The sequence below is a fragment of the Sparus aurata genome, chromosome 20 (genome assembly GCF_900880675.1).
Source record: "Sparus aurata chromosome 20, fSpaAur1.1, whole genome shotgun sequence".
NCBI classification, from domain to species: Eukaryota; Metazoa; Chordata; class Actinopteri; order Spariformes; family Sparidae; genus Sparus; species Sparus aurata.
In genome coordinates, this window is record NC_044206.1 from 19754318 (window position 1) to 19782316 (window position 27999).

Genomic DNA, 27999 nt, shown 5'->3' on the forward strand with positions numbered 1-27999 from the left:
TGCCAAAAATAACACCTCCTCTTGTTCAGCACCCAAAGTCGAAGGATAGCTCTGGCCTTTCAATTGAAGAAAGTGCTAGATTTGTCAGTGTTGTATAATATATCCAATTCAGAGTGTCCATATGTGTTTTCGAGCGATCGGAATTGTCTTAATTTAATGTGAGAGACAGAACTGGCGTCAAACATGCGTAAAAATCAACGCTGTCCAAGCAGGGAACCACCGAGAAAGGAATTATCGCCGCTCTTCTGAGGCCAATCTCGATTATTTTTGTCAAATAAGGAAACATAACATAGCTAGCTAGCGAACGTTAGCTCCGTAGATAGCTAGGTTGCCGACATATCTTCACACAAAAGCAGAATCCAGCAGATAATCAACATTGGATCTACATTCGCCGCAGCAGGAAAACGTAAGTAGCATGCTAGTATGTGCGCTAACGTCATTAGCTTGAGTTTGACAAGCTGGGGAAATGCGTTGGCTCCACCGACAGCTAACTGTTAAGTTAACGTTAGCAAGCCAGCTAACGTTAGCGCATATCAACACACTAGCAAGCTAGGCCTTTCCGTAGAGGGACCAGTGTTAAGTGGAATGGAGTTCAGCATGTGGTCAGTGGATTGGTATTTAACACAGAAACGCATTTCCAAAAACAGCCAGTCGATCCAGGCAACATAAATTGTGCTGTGCAATAACGTCAGCGTACAAACGGACCGTTGCTAGAATAAAACCTCATCCATCATCTGAAGTTTCAAACTTGGCTACCGCCAACGACGGCGAGCCAATTCTGAATGGAGCAAATTCAAAGTAACACTAGTGTTAACTGTGAAACGACACGTTGGTCTCCAGTGCTTAGTCTGGTCCCAGGCGAGCTAATCTAGTATGGTGTGGGCTATACTAGCTGTAACTAGCTAATGACAGCTTAGCGGACTCTGTCACAAGGGTGTCAGTGGTTAGCTGTGTGATGTTAGCTTGGCACTGTAATGGCATTTCTAACGATACAACATTGCATTTAAACAAGCTCACAGCCACAAACCGCCCTTGTCCTATTAATGTCAGTAAATGGCTTCAGTATGTGTGGATATTAATGACCAGAATTGGCCGTCAACATGTGTCAAACAAAAATGCTTGCAGTGCCAGTTGAGTAGATACTGTATGTTCTGCTGTGCATGCAGTGACCTTAGAGGGTAATTACAACCACCAGCCCTCGCTGTCACATCCAGTATCTTTGTTTAAGCCCGGGAAATCAGTCAGCACACATTAAATATAATCTAAGAAGATAACGCTTAATGTTAAGCTGGTGAGGCGTTTATAACCAGTCATGTTTCACTGCGGCAGCAGCACTGCTCCTCCCAACACTTCCCCGACTCTCTACAGCTCATTATTCACCTCAGAAGTGTCATATTTACTGATTGAATGAGCTCTGTAACATTACTTTTTTGGGATTATGCGCAGTAGGTGTTGTGGAGCTGAAGGACAGTCAAAATAACTGAAATAACTGAACTACAATAACAACATGTTTAAACACAAGCAGAATACCACATAATTAGCTCCTAATGTTGTAGTTTGAAGTGTTTTATTCAGTTGTTTTGATTGTTAACTGGGGTAGATGACAGTTGTCTTAAGTTCATGCTTCATGCCTCGACTGATTGATACCACAGCAATGTCAGTTGCTATGAAGCGGTATGTTTATTTCTTTGTGATATGGTCAATATATTGCTATCTATAAGAGAGACAGGAATGTCTGTAGGCACAGCGCCTCAGAGGGTTTGCCTCGACCAGAAACATGTGCTTCACTTTAGATATATAGCTGCACAGGCCATTAGCACATGTGATCAGCCGTAACTTGATAAATAATGATAATTCATTGATAAAAGTGCTCTTTGAATTTGTGCTCTATGATCCATTTTTCTCATGTTTTGAAAGCGATCGGCACCGAAATGCTGAATCCTGCTGCTGACTTTCTGAACATTGTGTCCTGATCTCTTCATTTACTCATTTCAGACTTTTTTTGCAATGTGTCTGATGTGATCAGTTAAGTAAATCACTCTGATCACAAAACCAAACCTATCAATCACCTGAAGTATTTTCTTCTTTTTTTTTTTGCCAATATTGCAGTAGGCATTTCTTCAAGTTCTCATTCAGTTATGACAGAGGTCAGAATTTCCTGGTTGAAATTTTCCATCAGCCGTCCTCCAAGTGTTCAAGGTGCTCATCGCCAAAAGTTAACAAAACGCTGGCTGACCGTAACAAAGTGATGTCCCTTTGGCAAGTGTAAACACAATTGAACCCTCAGCAGTGCGTCCTCCGTGCAAATGTATACAAAATAGAGAAGGACAAATGAGTATGTATTTTATTTTACAGTACTTTTGTACCAGGAAACGTATATTAATATTACACTCATTAAGCTAATGCAAATACTGTTGTCTACAAATACACCCTAACCCCTCCCCAGGGGTGCTGCCACTGTTGTGACGTCAGACAACAGCTCCCTTATAAAGTCAGGGTAGATGATTTAGCCTCGAGTTTACTTTGAGTGGCGTTCAGTTGTACCTTTTTCTCACAGGAGGTCGGAAATGTTTGAGTTCTTGGTTGTCTGAAACGCAGAAATATTCCTAGTTTGACTCACTCCAAACAAGAATGTCTCCCCTCAGCTGTCGAAATGACAAGTTCTACTGCGACTTCCTCCTCCTTCAATTTCTGATACAACTCCTGATTCTATTGCAAAGAAAATGTTAAATGTTTGATTTTATGCTGAAAGTGAGGCTCTTGAATTCCCATAAGAAGAGGGCAAAGGGTGTGAACAGGCCATCTTTGCTATCTCTTTTTATAACCCATGCAGTATGTGAGTATTATGTGTTCTCAGGTGATTGCGCCAGTCTAAATTGCCCTCCTATATTGCAGAGATTTGTCATCTAAGCCCCATCTTATGATAACATTTCATCATCAATTTTGTATTGTGCAGAGTTGAAATGTAGCCCTGCAGCCGCCCTGCTCACCTTCTCCAGTATATCAGATTGCGATAAGGTGCACAGGTGACCAGTATATGACATCACTCGGTGTTGGGCTTGTGCCCAGCAAGCCAGATACGGGAGGAGTTCAATAGCTGATAATCTTATCTGAATCGGCAGTCACTGTGTAAAGGCTGAGGAGCAGATGAAACGCAGTGTCAGTGGGAGATTAAGACAGTCAACAAGTTGATTTTAGAGATTGCTTGAAAAAAAACTAAAAAAAAAACTATAGGAACGCACATTGATCTTCTGTAATGGTAAAGAATTCAACATCAATTGAGTTTGACAGCACTTTTCTCAGCAGCTTTCTCAGATTATTGACTCGTACCTGAGCCGTGCGTTTATGTTTTTTATGCAGATTTAATTGACAAAAAAGTCCTTACATATAACATATGTTGCATAGTGCTAGTATTTGCAATGGTATCAAGTGTTCCACCTCTGTACCAGGGTCATGTTGTTATACTCATTTGAAAAAATGTCGTTTGTGTTTTCATAAACACATCGAAAATGCGGGGTCAATTAGTCAGTTGATGGAAAACTGGTTGGCAGCTACTCTGATGCTCAGTTAATTACCTCCACCAAGCAGGTTTGTCAGCAGGATTACACAAAAACTACAGAATGGATTTCCTCGAAACTTGGATGCAGCGTGAGTCTAAGCCCAGAATAGAACCCATTAACTTTTGGTGCGGATCCAGGTAAAGAGATGCATCCAGGCATTTTTCCGCACTTCTGTCTTCAACCTCGCGGGATAGGGCATGTTTAGAAATTATCGTTGATTTCTCTGGGAAGAATTCATAAATATTGATGAAAGAAATCCGGCATATTTAGGTGACTGGTATCTATAGATACATATAGTTAGACTTTTTTTTCCAAAGATGTTATTTTGTAGGCCAAACACTTGGTGTCAATCAATCAGTCATGAATGAAATATACCGCTAGTTGCACTCCTGATACATAGTTGTTAGTGCTGTCACAATACTGTAATTTCTGTCCTTAGATACAATACCTTTTAAAAAAAATATTGATGTTCGATACCTTGGGGTAGAATTGATTCAACAGTTAGGGCATAGTAATGTTTGATATTTATTAAAAGATAAACACAATATACAGTTTTGGAATGTGTTTTAAGCACAACAGCATCTAAATTAATTAACTTCTGACCAAAGCCAGACGAGTGGGAGGAGTAATGATACTGCCAAAAGTGAGCATGGAAGCTGTTTCAAATATTCAGAATCTATATGAATAGATATTTCAATGATTATACTTCACTCACCCTTTTTGCCTCTGCTACGCACAGAATCACCATTATCGCTTTTAATACTTTGTGATGATTTACAGGCTTGGCTCTGTGGATTGATAGTATCTCAGTAACCCGGACAGTCTTTGTTTTAGTTTGTAAGTCACTTGTGAAGGAAGGTGAGGCTGGTTTTAAGAGGATTATAGAAAACTGCTGCCTGTAGGTATGTAGTTGAGTCTTGTTGCTTCTTGAATGGAGAACGCTGAACCTCTGAATTAGTCAGTCAGTTGAATCTATCTTTGTGTGAAGGTTTCCTTTGTTTCGGACAGATTTGGTTTTTGCAAATCAAGGCATTTGAAGTTGTCAGCTTGAACCTTTTTGAGTCACATTTTACTACAAATGCACAATATTGGTCACTGGATAGAATAGATGTTGCGACTTGGCTTCGTATTATTGTTTCTTTTCATTGGCTATAATTTTACAGTTACTGATGAATAGCTTATGATATGAAATTTTTGGATAAATATATATAATTCATTCGTGCATTTTAACACAATTTCATAGACAAAATTAAATTAATTAATCCCAATAAATGACATATTTATTGATATTGAGAGTTTCATCATATTTTAACTAGTGGTTGGAGTGTTTGTTATTGGCTCTGTTGTAGAGAATCTGCTGCCATCTAACAATCATGAAGTGAAAGGTTTATTATTGACGATCAAAGGAAAATAATGCATGAGAGTGAGTGGTACCAGAGTGATTTGCATTGACTGGTATGATGCAGAAGTTGTATGTCTGACCTTGGAGGCACTCTGCAGCAGAGTAGTGCACAAAGGGTAGATGAAGAAATGGAAGGTCAATAAAGTGTTGAAGTGCTGCATGTTGGATCTGTGCACCTTTGTTCTGTGTGTAATAAAAGAAATGTTAAAACAGAGGCTATGCAAGGTCACAGTTGGATTGTAAAGAAGGTTTAAATGATTTCAGTGGTTCAGATTAGAAGAAAGATTTAAATATTTCAGATGTGTGAATGGACGTAGTTGTAACATTTGGCTTAAAAGTCCCATTCCAAGTCCGAGATCATAACAGTTCATATGAGGTTGTCCCATTCCAGAGGCTTTGCCAAATGTGGCTGTGAAATGTGACCCGGTGTGGTCCTCACTTGCTATCCTTCAATCCACTCTGGGTTGGTTGATTTAATGGTGACGTCTTGTGGTCCTCCTCACCTCGTAAAAATGTGGAAATACCTCATGTGAATGTTGTATTTATCAGGTGGTCATCAGTCATTTGTCACATGGACTGGACCAACTAGTTAAACGTCTGCAAAGTTTAAATGCCATAATCTCATGGATATTTAAATTAACGTAGCATTGTTTGCCAGTTTTCTATCATATGTTAAGGTGAAATGTCTTTGAGTGTCTTTGATCTTGTGAATGGAACATTTATTTGTTGATGTTTACCACTACTGCTACTCCATTTTAAGGCTCCATCCGTGTTGAGCTAGCAATTTGACAAGAACTACGTCAATCTCTGTGAGTCAAGAACTTTTGACTTTTAGATTTTGAGGAAGCACAGCTTCAGTTCGGCTAAGTTTTTGAAGTCTTTAAGAATGTTGACCTTTTTGTTTTAGGTCAGTTTCACCTGGACAGATTTCTAGTGGGACCAGCAAAATAAAGTTTATTTATCAGACCAAATACTTTGGCCTGTTTTGAGATTTCATACTCAAGTACCAGGTCCTTTTTGATTGGTTAATGTACTTTGAAAATATCATTGCATTGCAACCTGGGTCAGAAATGAACACCTGTCGACTGTAGATTTGGTCCGTTTGACAGGTAAATCTCTGAAGACTATCATTGGGGCATAATTGATGGATAGATCAATAACTCTCTTAATCCCAAAGGGGAAATTCAGTTTGTGCTAATACGGTCATGTAATACTAAACTATGCAGACAGTCTCTCCCGCGTTTGTGGTGATTTTAGTGTTTGACAGCCGCACATGTTGAGCATGCATGTTTTGACAATTATAGCGTCAATTACTGTTCATCTGTTACTTTTTAAAATAATGATTCCCTAAGTCTTGATGCAGAATTGCTGTTAAACTCAAGACAGAACTTCGGAAGTATCTTGTACAGACATTATGGTTGTATACACAGGTATACAACAGAGAATTAATCCATGAGGCTTCATTAGCCTGCAGACAGCTGGCATAAGTTTAGTAAGTCTACAGAAATTGAGATCACAATTTGTCCACATAATGACATTTTAGTGGTTAAATAAGCAATAATGCACAGCAAAGTGTTCAGACAGAGGAAAGTTTAATTACCTAAGAAACCAAGGGGAGGCTGAGTTTAATTAAGCCAAGACAAATTATTGTTGCAGTCAAGATTTTTTAAACACTGTGTCTGCCTGACCTAGCTAATGTATTATTAGCAGGAAGCAGCAGGCTGGCCAGGCTGCCTGGCTGTTTGCAAGAATACATGTTAACTAAATTATCATCTGCAGGAAGTCCTGCTGTAATTTTCTCAAGTCTCTGCTTTAATGTCACAATATACAGGAAATTTAAGATTAAACTGATAAGGTCACCCTAAACTGACAATGTAGTCATTCTCCCCTCCCCCTTATGACAATGGAACGTCAGGTGAAGTTCAGCAGTCTACAAAACGTTGTCACAGCAAAACACTCTTACAACAGTCTCCTAAACGCCTGAGGTAGATAGGATATTGATTTGGGTAAAAGACTAAATAGCTCCAAAGTTTGTCATGCAAAATTCAAGCCTCTTAAAGAGCCAAGATCCCAAATTGATCGTTTAAGTCATTTACACCCTCGGCTTGAGATTGAGCTTGTGCACCCACTTCACATGGGGGTGTTTTTAGCCTAACAGCTACTGTGAAGGTTTCGGTTTAAGAGCGGGTGTAAATTGATCAAATCTTTTCACTTCACTTTTAGATCTTAGAGTTTACAGAGACTTAGATTATGTTGGACAAGTTGTGTGGAGCCATTTTAAAGTTTTTTGGGGGGTTGTTTTTAAACATTTTAAGTCCCTGTTTACTCCAGTTATTTAGGAGAATGCTGCCAGAAATGTTTTGTGGACTTCAAAACTTTGTGAACTTTCTATAAACATGGCTGAGATAATAGCGGAATTTTCATTTTTGGGTTAAATTAGCCTTTAAAGAAGCGGGTTCACTAAGCTTTGTGGTGGTAACATGAGGAGAAATAGATGGACAAGCTAACATGTGGTAATGTAGCTAACTCTTAATCATGGTTGAAAAAGGGTGTCGTCATTAAGCAGTCAGATACTGCCTGTGAACCGCTGTCCATGACTTTGTTTAAGATGTCAGCTTGGTATTGTTCGCCACTTTAGTGCGCACTACAAAGGCTCTCATTGGATCAGTTGTTTTCCCAGCCATGGCAACAGTTGCTCATGAAAACAACACCAAGCCAATTTTTAATACTCTGCAAAATTTGATAATTGGTTGTTATATTAACAGTCCGGAACTTCCTAGTCTCACTTAACCACAGCTAGCTCCGCAGCGCTTTGCCAGCACCCGACAAAGGTTTGGTCTCACCCAGAAAAAAAACTCTGGCTTGTTTATGACTGGTTAAAAGAAATGCACTCGTCTTGGGTGCACATAGGGAGGTGAGTCTTTGCAAAAAATGGCTGGTTTTCCCGCAAATGAAAGGCTAACAACTTCTAGCTTGTTTATATTTGGCCCATTTTCCATTTTCAGCGTGTAGTTTGCTACCTTGTAGGTTGTCATTGTTGTTGACACCAACACCCAGATAGTGGAAGGGGAGGAGATGCGGTCTGAAATAGTTGGCCAATGGCAGGCTTATACCACCAATCTACATCCGGAGAGTCGTACTAGGAAATGCCTCTAGACATGAGTTTAAAAAAACAAAAACAAACATTTGTTGCAGATCCTCTAGCCTTCAAACTGTAATCAAGTCAATAGCATAAATAAATAACATCCCAAAACTATTGTGTCCTCAATTATCACATCGTTTGGAGAGTTGGGCTTGAACCTAAAGGGTGTATTGGTGTGTACACAGGGATAGTGCTGGAAGCTGTGTTAACATCGCTTCCAGGATAGCATTAACTGTTTTTGTGCGAGTGTGCCTGCTCTCAGAGCAGCGCTCAGGCTCTCTGCAGCATTATGTAATCCCCGACCTTCCACTTCCCTCTTCGTAGCCAGTGGTTTTTGGCAGACATGTGCGTCTTAGCATGAGGGGGTGTTGGTTTCGACCTGCGGTTACAGCACGGGTGACAGCAGTTTTGAGGGGGTTAAGTGGTTGAGAGCTCCTGTGATGTCTCAATGGAGATATTTTCTGGGGTTGCCTCTGTGTGTGTGTGTGTGTGTGTGTGTGTGTGTGTGTGTGTGTGTGTGTGTGTGTGTGTGTGTGTGTGTGTGTGAGAGTGTGTGTGTGGTGAGAGAGAGTGTGTTTTTGCCAGATGTCTGTTGTACCATTGAGCCAGAGAAATCTCATAGTATCTGCATGTGTTCTTGCAGTCTGCATGTCTCCTTTCAGGGTCTGGCTGCTGCGACTGCTTTAATAGATGTATGATGCAACTCCCCTTTCCTCTCTACCAGGCAGCTGAGTGTGTGTGAGTGTGTGTCTTTTACAGAGAGTGAGAGAAAGACACGGAGAGGGGGATGTCGCTGAATGAAGCTCAGCCTGGATGTTTGCCCTGCAGGGTGGGTGGTTGCTAGGCAATGGCAGTGTGTTTGTTTTATTTTTAGAGAGAATCACTGCTGCTGAACATAACAGATTTCTCTTTCTCTCACACACTCGTACGCAAACGCAAGCTTTCTTACCATACATGACCACACGGGCTACTTCTGAGTGGCAGTAGCTGGTGGCGAGAGCTCGATCGAGGGAATTCTGTTGATACAGTCATGCAGCAGTAAAGCAATAGAAATGTGAATGGCGTGGCCCACTGCCCCACCCTGGACATGAAATCTAAACCGGCCCGGTGTATTTATAGAGCTTCTTTTCTCGCACATAGACTGTGACACTGCACACATGCGCAGAGCAGAGGCAAACACATTCACACACTCACACACACACACACATGCTCCTCTGAAACCAGCTGTAGTCACTCCTTGCATGTACCAGCCTTTTTTGGGAGATCATGTGGGAGGTAATGCAGAGCGAGAAATCAATGTGTTAAAAAAAAAAAAGAGAGAGACGCGCTCGAAGCGCTTTCGATTTTTATTGATTTCCAGATCTCATGAGTCCTACACCATCCAAGCAATACATACTGTAAGTAGCTTCATACTGCAGCAATTGCTGACATTCAGGTCAGAATTGATTTGTGTGATGGGAAAGTATAGTGCAGGTCAGAAATGCCGGAGATGTGGCATAAGGCGGTTGAGCATTTGAAGACCGTGGCCGGTGTGAGGGCCACGAGGTGCAGCTAGTGTCTTGAGGTACACTTGCTTATAAATTCAAAACATAAATATCTGCCGTAATGACTAAAATGATATAATTTCTTAACATAAAAACATCACTCCTTCAATCAGGTAGAGTAGTAATTTCAAATTACTTTACCAGCTACAGCTCCAATTAAGCTTTTTAGGACAAATACCAATCCCAGATACAGATTACTTTTTCTAGTCCTCTAGGGTGCCCTCCTGCTCTACTATAAATGTACAATCTCACCACTGTTCCTGAATATGTGCAGTGAATTCCATGAATTCCTGCTCTGCCCATAGACTTTACATTGTGATGATGTCACAACTTCTTAAATGGCTTTTTATTTTTCTCTGAAAATTGGTCAGAGAAAGAATCACAATTGCCCTTGTTTGCAGTTTAAGATGTGCTGCCAATAGTTCAACAGACGACTATTTTGTGTACATTATAACGGCAGTCTATGTGGAAAATTAGTGTTGGCCAGCAGGTGGTTTAATGGCTGCAGTTGGCCCAATTGGCCACTGGGCAAAACTGAAAGCAAGGGGGAGCGATGCTGCTGCGTGCAGGTCTTAAAAGAAGTGTCATTGACAAGCAGATCTGTGCCACGTGAACATACCAATACAGTGCTGTAGTCTCCTAGATGGTCCCACTGATTGGATGTGTTACATCATGTAGGTCTTCTTTGGGTGGCATAAAGAGTGCAGTGAAAATTATAGCAAAATTGTAGATCAGGAGCTTGTGCCAAAAAATCTTTCATACAGTATTTTTGTAGAAATTCAAAGCCTCCTTCAAGTCTGGCGAAGATGGCACTCCGGGTTGTGATTTCCTTTAAATAGACTGTGATTGCATTTACAAATAATTTCGGGTGCTGTTTGCGTATATTCTCAAATTATGTATCTTTCTATCTTCGGAAAGGTTTCTCTCCTGTTTATCCTACTTTTATCGTTCACTGAGCAGCTTGAATTATAAGGCAATGAAACGGCACTTCCTAGCCACCTCCAGTAGCTCTGTTAGCTTCTAGCATGCTATCTCATACTCCAAGTGTCTGAAATGGACTCAATTAGCAGTCAGTTTGACTTTAGATAGCACGTCATCTGGCAAAGCACTGGGTCGGCCAAAGCTGTGATAACTGTGGGGAGCAGTAAAATGCCTCCTCATAAGTGTTTTGGCATCTCATACAAGCCTTCAAGCTCAAGGATCTGTTACTCAAACTGGAGTTCCTGCATTGTGGTTTACTGTCTCACCAGTACCCAAACTAACACAGCTCTTTAAATTTGTTCTGACACAGACTGTTTTCGCTGCGAATGCCCAATAACAAAACAAAGACACTGTTTGACTGAATCGTCATTCATCTCCAGCCTTTGATTGTGGTTCACGCTCAGTCAGAATGGATGTTTAATGGGAGTTTAGAAGACCAAAACCAACCCTCAAAGGCAGAGTCCATCCCCATTCAGCTCCTGCGAACATTTCAGGCCCTGCTGACTCACGAATGTCACTCTCTGTGTTCTGCCAACAAGTTAACTAATGGTATTAGTTACCTTGTGTTGAGAGTGAAAGAGACTCTGTGTGCTCACAGACGCTTTACAGCTGCAGTGTAATCCCCGACTCTGTGCCTCCTTCCTCTGCTATCTTTGTCTTGTCAGAATCTCTGGCTCTCACCATCCATCGAGTAATTAAAAGCAGTCTGTAATCACAGTATGATGCAGCCTACTGAACTACTGACACCAAAAACTGGTGAATTACGCAGGGATTCATAGTACCAGGGGTATTACTGTAGACAATGTGATATTATGTCATCTTTTGTAGGCCAGTCGGGTTCACTTCAGTCTCACTTGTGATGTTTTACAAATCGAATTGAAAGACGACCTGTGAGTCATGATGGGAAACAACCGCTTATACCTAAAATAGGTCAATTGTCTCAATTATTTTCTACTTCGATTTATGTTGACAATGAAAACATACTAAATCGAATGCAGTTGGTTTGGACTTTTTAGATGCAGATATTGCTACTAATGCTGCTTAATGCTACTGAAACGTGTAGATACCCTTATTGATAGTACTCTCCATAATTTAAAGACAGGACGTGACGAAATGTTGTAAGATTCAACAGTTATTTTTTGCAGTGACTGCTCCAAATGTCTGACTTCTGCTATCCACTGACGAGGCTGTGGCTGCCTGACTGACGTCTGTGGGATTATTTGGGAACAGAAATTAGTAAAGCTTAAAACCAATGCTAACTGTGTCGCGAGTTAATATCTGCAGAGCTATTTATGTAGTGATAACGAGTGTTACCGCGACTTGATGAGGCTGAGTCGCATTTTTAGTTGGGCCCATTAGCTGCACTTACATCTTGTATGAAACAACAGCATAAGTAGGCCTACATTAAATGGGAGAGTGCATTTGTAGGAGGGGTGTAATGCCAGAGAACATCTCTCTCCCTCTGCTTTTCTGCAGAGCATGTGTAATGTCAGAAGATGGGAGGTGTAGAGTGAGGGCAGATTGTCAACTAGTTAAAATGGATCGCCAAATATTCTCAGGCTGTGGTTAATTGACCAGGTCGGCCCTCCCAGGTAAAGGCTTTGTTTGGGAAACACTGCAGTCAAACGCGCTGCACAGCTTTTAAGATACCCGTCCCTAAACAGCAGTATGATGGTAATGTTAGTAAGTTGCTGCTTCGATAAGGATAACTAACCACATTTTTTAAAATGTGAATGAGATCTGATCTTTCCTGTAGTCTATTGTGATTATAGCCTGAGTGAGATTTGCAAGTTTGCAAGTTTAAAGCTGACTGATATATTAGTTTGGCTCGAAAAACACAACAGTTTTGATGTGGTCCCCTTGGATTTGGTTTTTGAAGTAACTGTGACAAAAATATAAACTAACATGGACATTTTAAAGTTGGAAAATCAACTCGTCAGTGCTCTTTGGTGGACAAAATCTGTAGTGTTCATACGGTCTTAAGTTACAGCAGAAACCTGCATTAGGCTGATATTGTCTGATTATTGCTCTAACTCAAACTGCAACTCCGGAACAGTGTATTTATGGAACAGTAGTGCATTAGGATAAAAGGGGCTGTCTTAGTGATGAATTGATTATCTTCTTGTCCTTGCTGCTGATGGAGTTATGATTCGATTTCTGTTTCTTTCTTCTCCTCCATTGATTAATCCGCAGCTGTAGGCAGCAATGGGTGCATTCCTGGACAAGCCGAAGACGGAGAAGCATAGCGCCCATGGTGAGGGTAATGGACTGCGCTATGGCCTGAGCTCCATGCAGGGCTGGCGGGTGGAGATGGAGGACGCCCACACAGCTGTGGTGGGCCTCCCCCATGGACTCGCCGACTGGTCCTTCTTTGCTGTCTACGATGGCCACGCAGGCTCCCGGGTGGCCAACTACTGCTCCGGCCACTTGCTGGAACACATCTTGTCAGGAGGGGCCGACTTCAGTTCAGGACCCAGCTCCGTGGAGGGCGTGAAAGATGGCATCCGCTCGGGCTTCCTGAACATTGACGAGTACATGCGCAGCTTCTCTGACCTGCGGCAGGGCCTGGACCGCAGTGGATCAACAGCCGTGTGCGTGTTGCTCAGCCCGACCCACCTCTACTTCATTAACTGCGGCGACTCTCGGGCCGTGCTGAGTCGAGACACCAAGGTGGGCTTCTCCACCCAGGACCACAAGCCCTGCAACCCCCGTGAAAAGGAGCGCATCCAGAACGCTGGTGGCTCGGTCATGATCCAGAGGGTAAATGGCTCCCTGGCTGTGTCTCGGGCCCTGGGGGACTACGACTACAAATGTGTGGATGGTAAGGGCCCCACGGAGCAGCTGGTGAGCCCCGAGCCCGAGGTGTGTGTGTTGGAGCGAGCGACCGAAGGAGACGAGTTTGTGGTGCTGGCATGCGACGGAATCTGGGACGTCATGTCCAACGAGGAGCTGTGTGAGTTTGTTCGCTCACGACTCCTGGTGTGTGACGACCTGGAGAAGGTCTGTAACTCAGTGGTGGACACCTGTCTGCATAAGGTAAGCTTGACATATCACACATGATGTTCATTAGAGGTGAATGTGTCCACATAGTTACGTGCTTTTCAGTTTGTCTTTAATTTCACTGCTATTAGTACTTTAATTTAGAGAGGGCAATTAATTACAATATTATGTTTTAATCATTGTGTGTTGTTTAATCATCAAGTGCAATATCCAAATTATGCCCTGGCCTACATCTTATATTCTAGTTTGTAAAGACTCCAGCTAATGTCACATTATTGTTATTATTTATATTTGAAAGTAAAAATGATAATGTGGTGCAAAAATGATTCCCCTTAATTGTGAATGTTTACCATATCATCCTGTAGATGGCAACTCAAATACTTCAAGCTGTCTTTGCTTTAACTCAGTTTTTGATTAAGTGGGGGGTAATGAATGAATGAATGAATGAATTCTGAGAGTTTAGAAATGTAACTACTTGAGAATAAACGCTGGCTGTATTTTTAGATTAAGAATGTCAAAGTGACGTCTTCAGGCTGCCTCATCTTGTCAGTTCAAAACCCAAATGCCCTTTATTATCATAAAAAAAGACAAAGAAAAGCAGCCAATCCTCACATTTAATATTTTTTCTTAATAAACTGCAAAAAAAATATCAAAAAAATTGTTAACTAATTACCTTTCAATCGACTAACAGATTGATCGACTAATCGTTGTGGCTCAGTCTACAATCCAAGACTTTTTTGGTGCATTTTTCACTTATTTCATGTGAAGACGGTGGCAGGATCTGGAGACACAGACACACCAGAGTCTGAGTTCTGTTTACACCGATGTCAGGGAGTAAGAAATTCCGATATCAATGGTCTGCATTTGGTAAATGGTCTGCATTTTTATAGCGCTATTCCAGTCTAACGACAGCTCAAAGCACTGTACAATACATGCCACATTCACCCATTCACACACACATTCATACACTGATGACGGAGGCTGCAAGGCGCCAACTGCTCATCAGGAGCAATTTGGGGCTCAGCAGTGTTTCCCCTACCATTCTGTTGGCAGGGCGGCCCGCCCCCCCAACGCGGGCCCCCGCCCCCCTTGAAAAACGTGAAAATCTAGGCGCCAACCCACGGTTGTTTGTCTGTTTCTCTGCACACTGTCGGATGCTCTTTACATTTTACACTTTTCATTCAAATAAGCTGCCACAGATGTTTATTTTCATCTATGAGACCTACATTTATCTTCCGAAATGAAGCTATCCAGCCCGTGTTTAATCACCAAAAAGCTGCAGGTAAATTAATCGGCTCGTGTTCTTCTATCGGTATGACGGTGAAGTTTTGACCGCAGATCACCTCAGCAGACCCGCGCTGGGCTGCTCCGCCGCTCCGCTACAGGTGCAGCTGGTCTGGACTTCTCCCACCACGTCGGAGCAAATGTGCAAACAAGCGTTATTTGGATAAACTGGCGGCACAACGGGGAACTAAACGGCTACTTTCTCCTACGAAAAAGCTTTAAAACCTGATGTTACCGGCGCTACAGCGGAATTTAAAACAGAGTTACGGCGGTTTCAAGTTAGCCATAGCGAGGGGAGGTTCGCTTCCTGTTTATAAAATAAAAGCGCAAATTCTATCCTTATGGTTTTCTTCATAATTAAAGGACACCGGGTGTTTTATTTTTGTGAAAATGACCAGAAGTGCGTTACTTACTACAGCTAGCTTGGGTAGCATCGAATTAATCGGAGCAAAACTTGCTGACAGCTGTTATTATTAAGTTATGCAAGCCAGCTTGTATGATCCTTGCAAGATAGCAAGTCAGTTGGCCTTGTATTGATGGCAAAATGTAAAAAAAAAAAAAGAAATTATATAAATAAATATATATATATATATATATATATATATATATATATATATATATATATATATATATATATATATATATATATATATAATTTCATTTTTTAATTCAGGAATGTTCTGTAGGATCCGCCGGACTCACAAAAAATCCCAGCCCCTACCGAACCTGTCCTGTCCAGCTGTGTTTCTGTTTTGTTAATGTTGTTCTGTTGTGTTTTAATTTAATTAAATTGTTCTATTCATTACCTTGAGGTTTGAGGAGTCGCTGAATGTAAATTTTCAATGTAAAGCATTTTCAGGATGAGGCCCCCCCCCAATCCCGCTGATACAACCCCGCCAACAAAAAAACCTAGGGGAAACACTGGGTTCAGTATCTTGCTCAAGGACACTTCAACATGCAACTAGGGGGAGCCGGGATTCTAACTGTTGACCTCACTAGATCACTAGACGACCCGCTCTACCCACTGAGCCACAGCCGCCCCAATATATAGGCTGATTTTAATACACACAGTGTGTACACATAAATGTACAAATGTACACCTTTTTGCACTTATCCCATAAAATAGGGTAATGAAACCAGCCTACTTTATTGTCCAAAATGACATCCGTGTTCAGAAACTGAAAACTTCCCTGGAGATTTAATACCTCAAATATTGTTTTTTCTGCATTATGTTCTGGAGAAGAAAAAAAAAGAAGTTTTGATATCTGTGCATATCAGACAACATATCTGTGATTAGCCAATATCAGCTGATAGTATCGGCCGCTCTACTACAGCTCACACACACACATACCTTCGAGCTCGAAACGAGTGCGAGGCTGCCAAGATGAGCCTCGCGGGACTCTGAGACCAGACACACAGAAAGCTCCAACTAAGCACTCTACAGATATTGAGCGGCATCAATGAATATCTTTTCCTGTAAAATGTCTGGTGTAATCAGTTACATCAGGGTCACGAGTTTATTAACTCGTGGGAGAATTTCCTCCACGTGGCATCCCGAGGCTGGTACTCCAAGAACCGGCGAGTGTACAGCGGCCTAGTTATTTTTACTTACTGGATGGGTTATCTCAAATAACAGCCACACACGGTCATAAATCTCCTCTCCTGCTGCTTTTGTGATGCATGCGACGCTGTACACTCGCAGAAAGTTACCCTGACCACATTGACTTTTACAAGGTAATGACAAGGTGACTGTCCACTGGTATAAAGCCAGAGCCCTATCTTGTCTCTTGCTGTGTGCCCTATAAAGGCTCGCTGATATCCTGCCCAGCGTCCAGCCAGAGGTCGTGTTTTAGAGGTGAAACAATGAGTCAATCAACAGAAAATGAGTCGGCAAATATTTCGATTATCTACCCTTTTAAGCAATAGTATCAGATGTCTGCTGATTTGAGCTTTTCTGTGAGGATTTGCTGCTTTTCTTTCTTATATGACAATAAAATCGAGACTGTTGGTCTTACAAAAAGTCCTTTGAAGAAGTCACTGTCATGTTCTGACATTTAATAGGTTAAACAATTAATCTGTCCAGAAAATAATCAGATGATTATTCAGCAATGAAAATAAGAGTAAATTGAAATCAATAAAAGATAGGAAAGAAAACACTTCAAAGATTCTCCTCCAGAAACTGTGTTTCGACAGTGACAGCTTGTTATAGTAGGGCTGTTTTTCCAACATTTTTCAGTATTTGAGAAAAGCTGTTAGTTTGCCTTCTGTTGTGTCCAAATTGTAACTCATCCTTTCTTTTATATTCTGAGTGTTTACTGTAACGGTGCCCTGTAAACACAGAGAAAATGTTGTGTTCATGCTCAGGGCTGCTTGCCAAAACTCATTTATTTTTATTTTCTATCCTTGAATATAAGTTGAGTATATATGTCCTTCCTTGTAAGACATTTTTAAAGCCCTATATTCATTGTATTTTAGTTGCATTTATTTATTCCTTTCGAGACCTGTGTTGTTTACGTCCATGTCTTTTGTCCACCGGAGAGTCGTAACCGTTCCAAGGAAAGTTTGGGGTATAAACAGTAGCATGCTGAAGTTGACCCGTCAATGCTTGTAATGTGCGTGTGTGTTTTTTTGGCAGCTTTTGTAAAGCTGTGTTAAAAACACTGGCTGCTGGCTGGTTGCCTTAGATCGCTTCTGCCTGGGCTGAAGTTGGCCAGCCACACAGTTCCATTTGGCTCGAAGGATGTTTCTAGTGTAATTCAATTTAAAAATAAATGTTTTAAAATTCAAAATAATATTTGTTATTTCAATGTGAGGTAAAAAGGAATCAATTCAAAACCTTTATTTAAACCACCGAGGTTGCTGTCATTTGAAGTAATGTCTAGTTGAAATGCTTTTTCAATATGTAGGATCCCTTATTATTTATTATTTCCATTAATAGTATGGCTGGCAAGTGACATCTTCATACATGAAGTCAGGCAATTAACAACACACTGCCACATTTTCTTTTGTCCACCAATCCTTAGTTCTGAAACTCCCCAGTAAAACAGTTGGTGCCCCACTGCTTTAAATCTGTACTGAAAGGTCTGAATTTATTTGAACAAGAATGAGGAACATTATGACAACATAACCTTGAAGAATATCTTCAAGTTACCACGGTAAAAATTAATGCAAAGATATTAAAAGATTAATAAAACAAGGCTTTAAAATGACAAGAAGATATGACCTTTTGAGGGTAAAAGCAGAGAACAGCAAAAAAAAAGTCTGTATTAAACATTATATATGACCCTTTTTTTGATACATTTGTTAGTTCGCTTTGCATTAGGCCTTTAAAAATAGTGTGCGTGTGTGTCAACTCGCAGCCGGAGAGAGGAGAGAGTGACAAAGCACAGCTGGTGCCGGTGTAACGATACGGCCTGTCGCTATAACTTCTGGGACGGGGAGTCAGAGAGGGAGGAAGGAAGTCGACGAGCGTGACTTAATGTAACGTGAATAAAACGTCAGACTTTAACTCGACTGTTAGTCAGCTATGGTGGTTGTTAGAAATGAAGACAACGACTCCTATGATCCCACGTCACTTATGTCTTTTGCTATGACATCAGCGTTGATTGGGAGAGTGCGTTTGACCAAAACCTCACCAGTGTCACGTCGATGGCTTAAACTGTTTCTTGCGTCACAACTACAAATTGACGTTGTGTATTGCATAGATTGAATTTCTCTCTCTCTGTGTTTGTTCCGTCTCTGCCTGTCGTCGTTCCTGCAGGGGAGTAGGGACAACATGAGCGTGGTGCTGGTGTGTTTCCCCGGAGCTCCCAAGATCTCAGAGGAGGCCGTGAAGAAAGAGGAGGAGTTGGATAAATATCTGGAGACGCGTGTTGAGGGTCAGCACACGCAACACATGTACACATAAACATAACAGACACGGTTACAATAATCTAAGATTAAACTCAGCAATGTTTTTAAAAAAAATGCCTTAGTTGTGATAGTTGACCATTGTTGGTTGTGTGTCTCGAAGAACAAAATGTCACTGGCGGATGTGCTGCGTTTGACACTTAGATTACCACAAAGATTGAACTGTTCAGCGGGAGATAAATGCCTACGCTGTTCTTTGGGCCCAGCCGTCTTTCTGTTGCCTCGTTCTAAAATGTTTTTTAAAAAGGTTAAGTGAAACAAGCGGCCCCATACTGTGCTCAGTTTCTGTGGACATAGCCAGGACAAAATAAACATTCTTTAGGTAGTACAAATATTTGAAATCAGTCTGCTGCACACAGTGGTGCTGCAAATAGAAAGCGGATCAAATTTTTTTTCCACTGCTATTGATTTCTCAGAGAAAGGTGGCGGTTGAACGCTTAAATCTTGGCTTGTAGTATACAATAATTTGGCCTCCGTGTACGACTTGACATCTCAAAAACCCGTCGTCCTCTTTGCGTTTGTTTGTAGAGCTGCTGGGAAACTGTGGGGAGGCTGGAGTCCCTGATCTCGTGTCTGTCCTGAGGAGCATTGCCACAGAGAACATCCCCAACCTTCCACCTGGAGGAGGCCTGGCCAGCAAGTAAATACACAGCCTGGATCAACACTGAACTGCATGTTTACACACATAGAAAATACGTTAAAATATTATTGGACTTCACCATTCACCTACATCATTTATTTGAGTGTCTAATTTGCATCCTAATGTACACAGAAGTCATAATTTAAATTTGTTCAACCACAAGTTTGTTCCTTAACTTCACAAGTCGACAGTAATAAAATACTTTTCTTAGAATAATAACTGAGTGGCTTTAAGAAAAGGATGCATGAAAGGATAAGGTTAATTGGAAAATGCAGCCATTATCTCTCCACCCTAATGCTGATGGAAAGTTCGGTGAAGTTCCATGAAACATTGCTGAAGCTTCACAACAAGACAGTGCTGCAGCATTCTCCCTAACAACTGAAGTAGATGGGGACTTGTTTTAAAGGAAAATCATCTATTGATTTAGAAATGATATTTACACCCTCGACTTGCTGTTGAGCTTTTGCGCCCACTTCAGACAGGGTGTGTGCTAGTGCTTTTATCTTAGCAGCTACAGTTTAGATTATTTTTGCTTAAAAAAGGGTAAATAAAATAACATATATTTTCAAATCAGTGTAGGACCTGAGGCTTCCGCAGACATGAATTACATTGGATGAAGCCATTCAGTGTTTGTTTTCAGTAGTTTTTTTTATGTTTTAAAACAAGTCCCCATCCACTTCAGTCACCTTTTTGCTAGACTTTTTTTTTTGTGGACTACAAAACTTCAGCTTGACTTTCCATCGACATGTGAGTGAGGGGAAATGACTGAATTTTCACGTTTGAGTGAACTTTGCCATAGATAAGATTACACAGTAAACCCTGTGATCAAATACTGCTTTGATCGTTGATTAAAGCTCCGAATAATCTGCTGATTAATTGATAGTTAGCTGCAGCTCTGGTCACACCGAACCAGTTATCATACCTCATAGAAAAGTGCAGAGAACACTCCTCGGAAACCCCTAAACGTTCACATTCATCAGGAAATTCTGCAGTCTCTTGATGCACGAACAGCGGATACCCAAGTATCGACTCGGTTGCTTACATAGCTCCATTAAAATGATAATCAATATACATTTGTGAGGACTGTACAGACTGTATTAAGTAGGGAGTTGCTCTTTTCTCTAAGCAGCGGGCCGTGTGCTGTTTTGTGTGTTTACAGACGGAGCGTGATCGAGGCGGTGTACAACAAGCTGAACCCTCACAGAGAAGAGGAAGGGGTGAGTCAGTCGCTCTCTAAAACCCCTCACCTGCCCAACCTTACACCCTACCCACCCCCCTCACCTCCCCCCTCCTCCGACATGACCTCGTGAACACACACCAGCCCAGACAAGGACACTCTTTTGTGTAGGTGTGTATGTATGTGTGAGAATGGGAGTGAAAGAGGGTTGAGGACAGGACGGCAAGCTCAGTGAAATTCCGTTGACTCATATTGTGCGGTCAGTTTCATTTTGTATGTCTCATTGAAACAGGATATGCAGTAAGACCCCGATAACCCTCTTTATGGATGTTGTTAAATCCAGCGAAACCTACACATGACTCAACTGACCTTGTTTAACTCTCTGATAGCACAGAAGCGTCTTAGTTTATGTGAAATATTCCAACTGAAATCTGTTCAATAAAATATCTATAATGTTTTCTTTACCATACAGTACAATGTACAATAAATTGCATTTGTAAATGCATCGTGTTTTCAGACATTTATAAAAGATATTGCTTTGGACTCCCAAAACATCACGTCCTTCTCCTGCATTTAAAAAAACTCAATGTATGGTATGAACTCAAAATCTGCACTTATATCATTCTGCATAGTGAAGGCCAAACATCCATGAAAAGTACAAAATAAGAAAAACATGTTTTAAAGTTGAACATATTGATCACAATGCCGGTAAACAGTGTATAGGTGAAGCATACAGAGTAAGTAAGTTGTGTCCGTAAAGCAATTTAAAGTAACTTTGACGGTAGCCTCCACTCCACAAAGACTCTTATCATCTTTTTTTTCATTCTTCAGTCTCGTGTTTCTCGGTAAGGTGAAAAAGACTCAATCAACAGGATAAATAAACGTTCTCAATTTCTGTTTTATTGTGAAAAGGACTCTTGGAAACTGCGAAGAAAAACGGCAGATGACCTAAAAGTTAATGTGGTCCATTCTCTCCCGTCCTTCATCCAAGTTTTGTGTAAATCCATTCAGTAGTTTTTATGTAATCCTGTTGTCAAACAAACCAACAAACAAAGGGACACTGATGAAAATAGATCTTCCTTGGTGAAGGTCAAAATGTAAATGAATTCAGTTAATGCTGCTCTCGTGGTCATTGTATGTGTTTTTTTTATTGAAACATACTGAGAAATATTGCTTTGTGTATTTAAAAAAAAAAACCACAAGTAACTAATAAAAAATCCATATCACTGTCATTGTGAGATGAGTTTTTCAGATGTGTAATCAAGTACATAGATTCATTTGACAATAACATGATAAACCTGAGAGTAAATACAGCTGTAGATAATATAAATTCACGCCAGAGCAGTCAACATACAGCTGTACATACTCAAATCAAACTCCAGCTTTAGAATCAAGACTTAGTTCATCAGTTTATATCAAATTCAAATGAAGTGTAGGAAGAGATTTCACATCCAGCATCTTAAAGGGATACAGGAGCTGTTAAAGCCACAGGAACTTCACTTTGAGTGTTATTCTAATGAAGAGATCAGCCTGGAAGGGTGGATGTGGTGGTGGAGGTGTTCATATGAGGGGCACATGAGTGTTATTTGTCATATTAATATCAGCTGAGTCTTGACTTGCAGGCTCTTTTTTCTCTGGGCTGTGTGGGTGCTGACCAACTCCCCTCCCCCCCCCTCCACCCCTCTATTACACCACACAGCGAATATCACAAAGGGTTGTTGGTCACAGGGTCAGAGGTAGTGTTTGCATGGGCCTGTTGGACTGGTGCACGGATGTCTCTGACATCGCCACGCTAGAGTGTGGTAGATATTTGTGTGACAATGATGTGAGTACCGTGTAGATGTATGTGTATGTGTGTGTGTTTGACCATGGAGCGTGCCTGCAGAGTCTGACCCCTGGCGTGTCACCTCAGGCCTGTGCGGGGGGAGAGGAGGAGAGTGAGGAGGGAGGTGGCAGCATGGCGGCTCATCTGCTGGAGGCTCTGCGGCAGTTCCGCCTGCACCACCGGGGGCAGTACCGCACGGTGCTGGAGGAGTCCCTGGCCACGTATCACCTGCGGGGGGAGAGCGCTGCCGAGGGAGCAGGGGAGGGCAGGAGGACCTACGATGAGGATGACGACGGCCAGGAGCAGACCGCCTCCCCTCCCTCTCCCCCTTCGCCCCCGCCCTCACCGGCCACTGCAGAGCCGGAGGCCTGCCAAGATGCCCCCGAGTGCGATACCTCCACTGACTGAGCACCCCGCCCGCATTAACCAACCAACTCATCTATACAACCCCCAGAGCGCTAGTCAGATGTGCTATGACCTCTCCTCCTCTTTCCTTCATCACAGAACTCGAATGGACACATCGGCCACTCCCTATCAGTAGTCTCCCATTGCTGTTCATACATATTTTAATAACGCAATGGCAGTAAAAGTGGCCCCTCTGTCTATTAAAGTTCTGTCTCCCAACCACATATATACCTTCCACCTAATAAGGACATCTTTCTTTCTTGTGTGTGTTTGTCCTCTGACCACCCTGGCTTGGATCCCCAAACTTGCCAGCCACTTTTACAACTCGCAGACTGATGTTTACAATAGAACATAATCAATAACAACTTACTATTACATGCAAAAGTGGCTGGTGAAGCAGAAATGAACCTTGCACTCCATGGCCTATATTTACCAGTATTGGCTTCTGGCTGATTTCCTACTTGAACCCCTCCTCCCTCCCCTCTCCAGCCTCACCCCCTCAGCTTCACCCCCACTCCTGCTTACAGTGGACGAACTCACCAACAAAAGGAGAGGAGACCTCTCTGAACTGCAACAGTGTTCAACACACCGTCTCCAGGCCATCTACAGACTCGGAACACACTCTTTTGTGTACATGTTTGTGTGTATGCGTTATCTGCATGAGTGTGAGTGAGCAGAGACCAACCATCACTACTAAAAGTTGTGTTTGTGGTGGTGGTTGAGTGTTAGCCCATTTGTCGGCACGTTCGGGGGATGCCAGGATGTTCGCGGTATTCTGGGTACAGAAAAACGGGGCAGTTTAACACCGAGGGACACTTGTGTGTAAGAGGGTTGGCGGATGTACTTGTAATCTGAGCTTCATTTCATTGAAATCGTTCCATATCGGGGTTAAAGCTACTTCCTGGTTGGGATGTAAATGTGTTGGTAAACATAAGCAAGGCAGCAGTAACATTAACATCTGTTTGAATGAACAGTAAAAGACTGTAACTGTACTGTCAGTGTAAGACTGTAACCACGCTAGAACTATTACACTTAAGAAACTTAAAGTATAGGATGGATGAAAAAATGGCGTGAAACCTTCCAAAAAATAAAAATGGCGGCACCAGACAAAAGGTCACAGTGAGCCTAAAATCAGAGGGTTTATCCTTTTGTGTAGTGTGTTTTTTCTCCTTAGACTTACAGTTTGTTGCTCTGCAGTGCACCACAAGGCGTGACGTGGCTCAACTTTTGTCTGTCAGCTCAAATCACAGCTATTGTTGACACAGAGAGACAAGTCCTGGGTGGTGCCGTAGAAAAGCTCAGGGAGGTGGCTGTGCACTGCACTGTGATGGAGGTGTGAAGACTAACCAGACGTACGTTTGCCAAAATAACCAGTTCGTCTTCATCCTCCAAGTCTTTGTCTCGTGAAACCAAAAGATGCTGTTTGGGATAAAGCCCTAATCTCACCTTTGTGTTGCTTGTCGAGATTTGTTTTTGGGCAGGGAAAGAGCTCGTCGCTGTCTCTTGTGGACACTGCAGGAACAACATCATATTTCCACTGTAGCTCTCATCAACCAATCAAGGTTAAGCGTCACAAATGTGAGATTCATGCTTTTATCATAAATGTTTTCAAACGGTATTTGTTTGAGAAAAAGGAAGTGGTTGGTTTAGTGCAGCTTTTCTCAGGAAGTACATGCGAGACAGATGACAGTTGAGCTAAGTGAAGCTGTGCAGAGCTGAACGTGATAAGATTTAGATGAATTCTACAACAACAACGTGGCCTCACTTCTGGCTAACTCATCCTCATCAAACATGTAAACATGCCTACACTTAGCGTGTTAGCACACATGGTAACAGTCACTGCAAGTTCATTGAACATTTTAGTATGTGGCCTGTTTCCATGCTAACATACATCATGTTAGCCTGCTAAAATGGAAAAGTGTATTCTGTGAACATGCCTACAGTTAGCATGCTGACAACTTTTGCAAGATAACATGCTAACAGTTAACATGTAACATTTGAGTGTTGGGCTTGTTGGCATGCTAATGCTCAGTAGGAAGTGTTTATCACTTTAGCCTGCTGATATGGTAATGTTTGTAATGCTAACATGCTAACATGCTGTGTTACATGGAGAATTGTGTCCGCAGATGTTTCTTCCAAATATTCATCCATCCTGTAGTTGCGAGGATGTTGAACTCGGAGGTGTTCAATGCAATGCAACAGGATGTGTTTCTGCTCGACAACAGCTCGCTTAGAGTTCATTTTGTACCTCCAAAATGATGATCCAAAAAAAAAAAACCCAGTCTCCAACTCTTTACTTTATCATGAACATCTGATTCGAACAGTCTGACCCGACAGTGTTTTTTCTTCTTCCTCTTTGAAAGCAGGCACAGGGAGGTTATTGTAAGCCTACAGTATATAATGCCCAGTACCCAGCGACTCTGGTAATGCATGCACTGCACTTATCATGTCAATATAAGGCACTTAACTATCAGAGGGGAGGTTATGCTAAACACTGTGCGTATGTACGTGCGTTTGTGTATGTGTGAGTTGTATTTGTATGTGATTGCGTTGGGCCGAATCAGTCCCACACGGTCAAAAATGACAAATGAACAAATAAAAATGATTTGAGGTATAATGCTACGATTTGTGTCAAGTGTATCTCTCACTGTCTTGTCTCTTTTTTTGTCCTGTGCCGAAACAGAAATAAGTTATATATTCTCCATTCAAAATATGTCATGAGAAGTCTCCTGACGTAGCCCAAGGTAAATTTGTTGAATCTTGATACGGAGCCATTCCCTGTGTTTAATGTGTTGATGTGTTTCTGTGCAGGCTGTGAAGTTTTTAGGGGAAACGGCTCAAGCAGAAAAAAACATCCTCACCTCTCTTTAACTTTTAGTTCCCAGCCCAGGCTCGTAATTTCTTCTCAGCTGCTCAAAGATATTTTTGAATCTGTCGTCTCCTTTAAAACAATAGCAGCTCTCGCGCTTTGAAAGCTCAAAAATAAACGCCTGCTGCGTCGCACGAGCGGAGAGAGAGAGGGGAGCTGCGTAGACTGTAGGGACTCCATTCTCTCCGTTTCTGCCCCCCTGTTTTTCAGTCTGACAGTTGGCCTCGTGATTCTCCGCAAGGTGAGTCATCAGAGGTCTGGGTTCTGGTTGTGTTAAGGCTGGGCAGGGGGAATCTCACTTCTTGTCTCTCCATTCAACTTGAGTAGATTGTAGACGGCAGCGAGGTTCAAATGTGAAAGAATTGACATTATTAAAAGGCATCAGGAGCAGTATCTTAACTTTTGTTTGCGGGGAGAGACAAGGAAAAAAAAAAAGCTAACCCACCTCTCTCCATCTCTTTTCCTTTTACTCAGAGTGCCGGTGAGCTGGAAGACCCCTGGTAGCCGTGGCAACGATCCCTCCCCCCCCTCCCCCCCGTCTCCTCCTGGTGATCGGTGCGTCCGCCCCAGAGGAGGAGTGTCTCTCCATTGCGCCATGTCTTTCTCCACTAAAAAAAAAAAAGAGGACATGTGGTGTGTGTTGGAGTGCGTGAGTGTGCGTATGTTGGTTGTGCGTGTGTGTGCGTGCGTGCGTGCGTGTTTGCAGCAGTGGGACAAAGACGAAGACGACAACTACACACACACACACACACGCGTACTGCTTTAAAAACCTGGAGGAAAAAAAAAAATGAAAATCACTTTTCAGAAATGTCAAGATTTTATGAACTGAAGCATTGTGATGGTAGAGATGATTTTTTCTTTTCTTGAATGTTGACATTGAACACCTGACTTCACAATGACATGAGGACCTATTGTGTGTGTGTGTGTGTGTGTGTGTGTGTGTGTGTGTGTGTGTGTGTGTGTGTGTGTGAGAGCGAGTTTGTGTGTGAGAGTGTTTTCAAGGAGGGCCAAGAGAAGACAGACGGTGGATAAAGACTTTGTATGTAATTCTTCTTCTCCTGGACTTTTTTTTTTTTTTTTGTGCTCCTGGGTCTGATAATTGCCTAACACCTTTGCTTCTCCCCTCTTAAAACACACACACACACACACGTACGACACATGACACACACACACACACACACACACACACGACATCCATAAGCACCCCCTCCCCCCCCCTTCCACCCAACACTTCCACCTGTGCACGTATGTGATGTGCCACCTTCGCAGGGCACTGCATGAGGACTTTGGTTCAACATGTACAGCTACGTGGTTTTTCTAGTCGACCCGGATTGGTTGAGACTGACTGAACCCGAAGGACCTCTGTACGCTGATTGGCTCCTGCCGTGTGAGAAGTGGAAATGATTTGGATTTTTTTTTTTTTTTTTTTTGGTTCGTTGATACTATTAGGAAGATGACGATGATAATCATGATGGGGAAATGGGAGGTTATTTGTTCACTGAAGAGCCGAGTGCAAGTTGGGACTCATGGAGGCAGGGTGGCGGGTTCGGGTTAGGGGCGGGGCGGGGGCAGGGTGGGGGGGATTGTTGTATCACTGGTTGGACTTCCTGTAGGAGGAGGAGGAGGGTTAGGGCAGGAGGGCGGTGGGCCAAACGGGTTCCCCCCCACCTCCCTCCCCACCATCATGGTTGGAAGTACTCATGACGGCGGACTGTCCCGACAGTGGAAAGAGTTTTTTTTTTTTTTTTTTTTTTTTAAATGTTGTCCATGAGGTTACTAGCTGCTCGCTATGTAGAGTGAGTGAACTCCCTGTTTTAACCCTGTTCCTGGTTCTCAGACTGCATTGGTAATGTTTGTATTGCTGTTGTTTGATTGCACTCACATTTGATTACAGAAAGCGTCTATATATGAAATAAAATACCTGCCAAGGATCCGGTGGTGGCTGCGTATTTTAATCAGAGAGGTCGTGTCGTTTTTGTGCTTGTTTGTGTGCGTCTGTCTGACCTCATGTATGCTGAACCGGCACAGTCTGCTGATGTTTAGACCGCGTTCTCCATGGCCTGTATCACGAAGCCAGATCAGTATGTACAGCGGCCATCTTTAGTCTTAATTCAGGTCTGCTGGTATCACCAAGCTGGCTCACTCTTCACTGGTACCATGTCAGTGTCAGCTTAGTACATCCTCTCAAGCAGTGTGCAAATTTGAGGTACTTCCACTTCACTAATCTTCTCACGCCACGTTCTACTTCGGCTCCACGACTC

At 42.2% G+C, this 27999-nt stretch overlaps 1 protein-coding gene across 3 annotated transcripts; it reads left to right on the forward strand.

The window, feature by feature from the left end:
• Nucleotides 1–27693, forward strand: ppm1bb (protein phosphatase, Mg2+/Mn2+ dependent, 1Bb). 3 transcript variants are annotated; one of them, XM_030400193.1, is made up of 6 exons: nt 1–406; nt 12823–13665; nt 18674–18791; nt 19351–19462; nt 20622–20679; nt 22525–25491. In XM_030400193.1, exons 2-6 carry the CDS (start codon nt 12835–12837, stop codon nt 22870–22872), a joined length of 1467 nt encoding a protein of 488 aa, XP_030256053.1. In that variant the 5' UTR covers nt 1–406; nt 12823–12834; the 3' UTR covers nt 22873–25491. The 3 variants fall into 3 exon arrangements, with proteins under 3 accessions (XP_030256053.1, XP_030256055.1, XP_030256056.1); XM_030400195.1 differs by having other exon boundaries at nt 22552–25491; XM_030400196.1 differs by lacking the exon at nt 22525–25491 and adding an exon at nt 26213–27693 and having other exon boundaries at nt 2–406.
• The last annotated feature ends 306 nt before the right edge of the window (nt 27694–27999 follow it).

Coding starts and splice junctions, on each gene's coding strand:
- ppm1bb (XM_030400193.1), top strand. CDS start 12,835: ATGGGTGCATTCCTGGACAAGCCGAAGACGGAGAAGCATAGCGCCCAT. Junction 13,666..18,673: donor TGGACACCTGTCTGCATAAG/GTAAGCTTGACA, acceptor TCGTTCCTGCAG/GGGAGTAGGGACAACATGAG. Junction 20,680..22,524: donor CTCACAGAGAAGAGGAAGGG/GTGAGTCAGTCG, acceptor GCGTGCCTGCAG/AGTCTGACCCCTGGCGTGTC.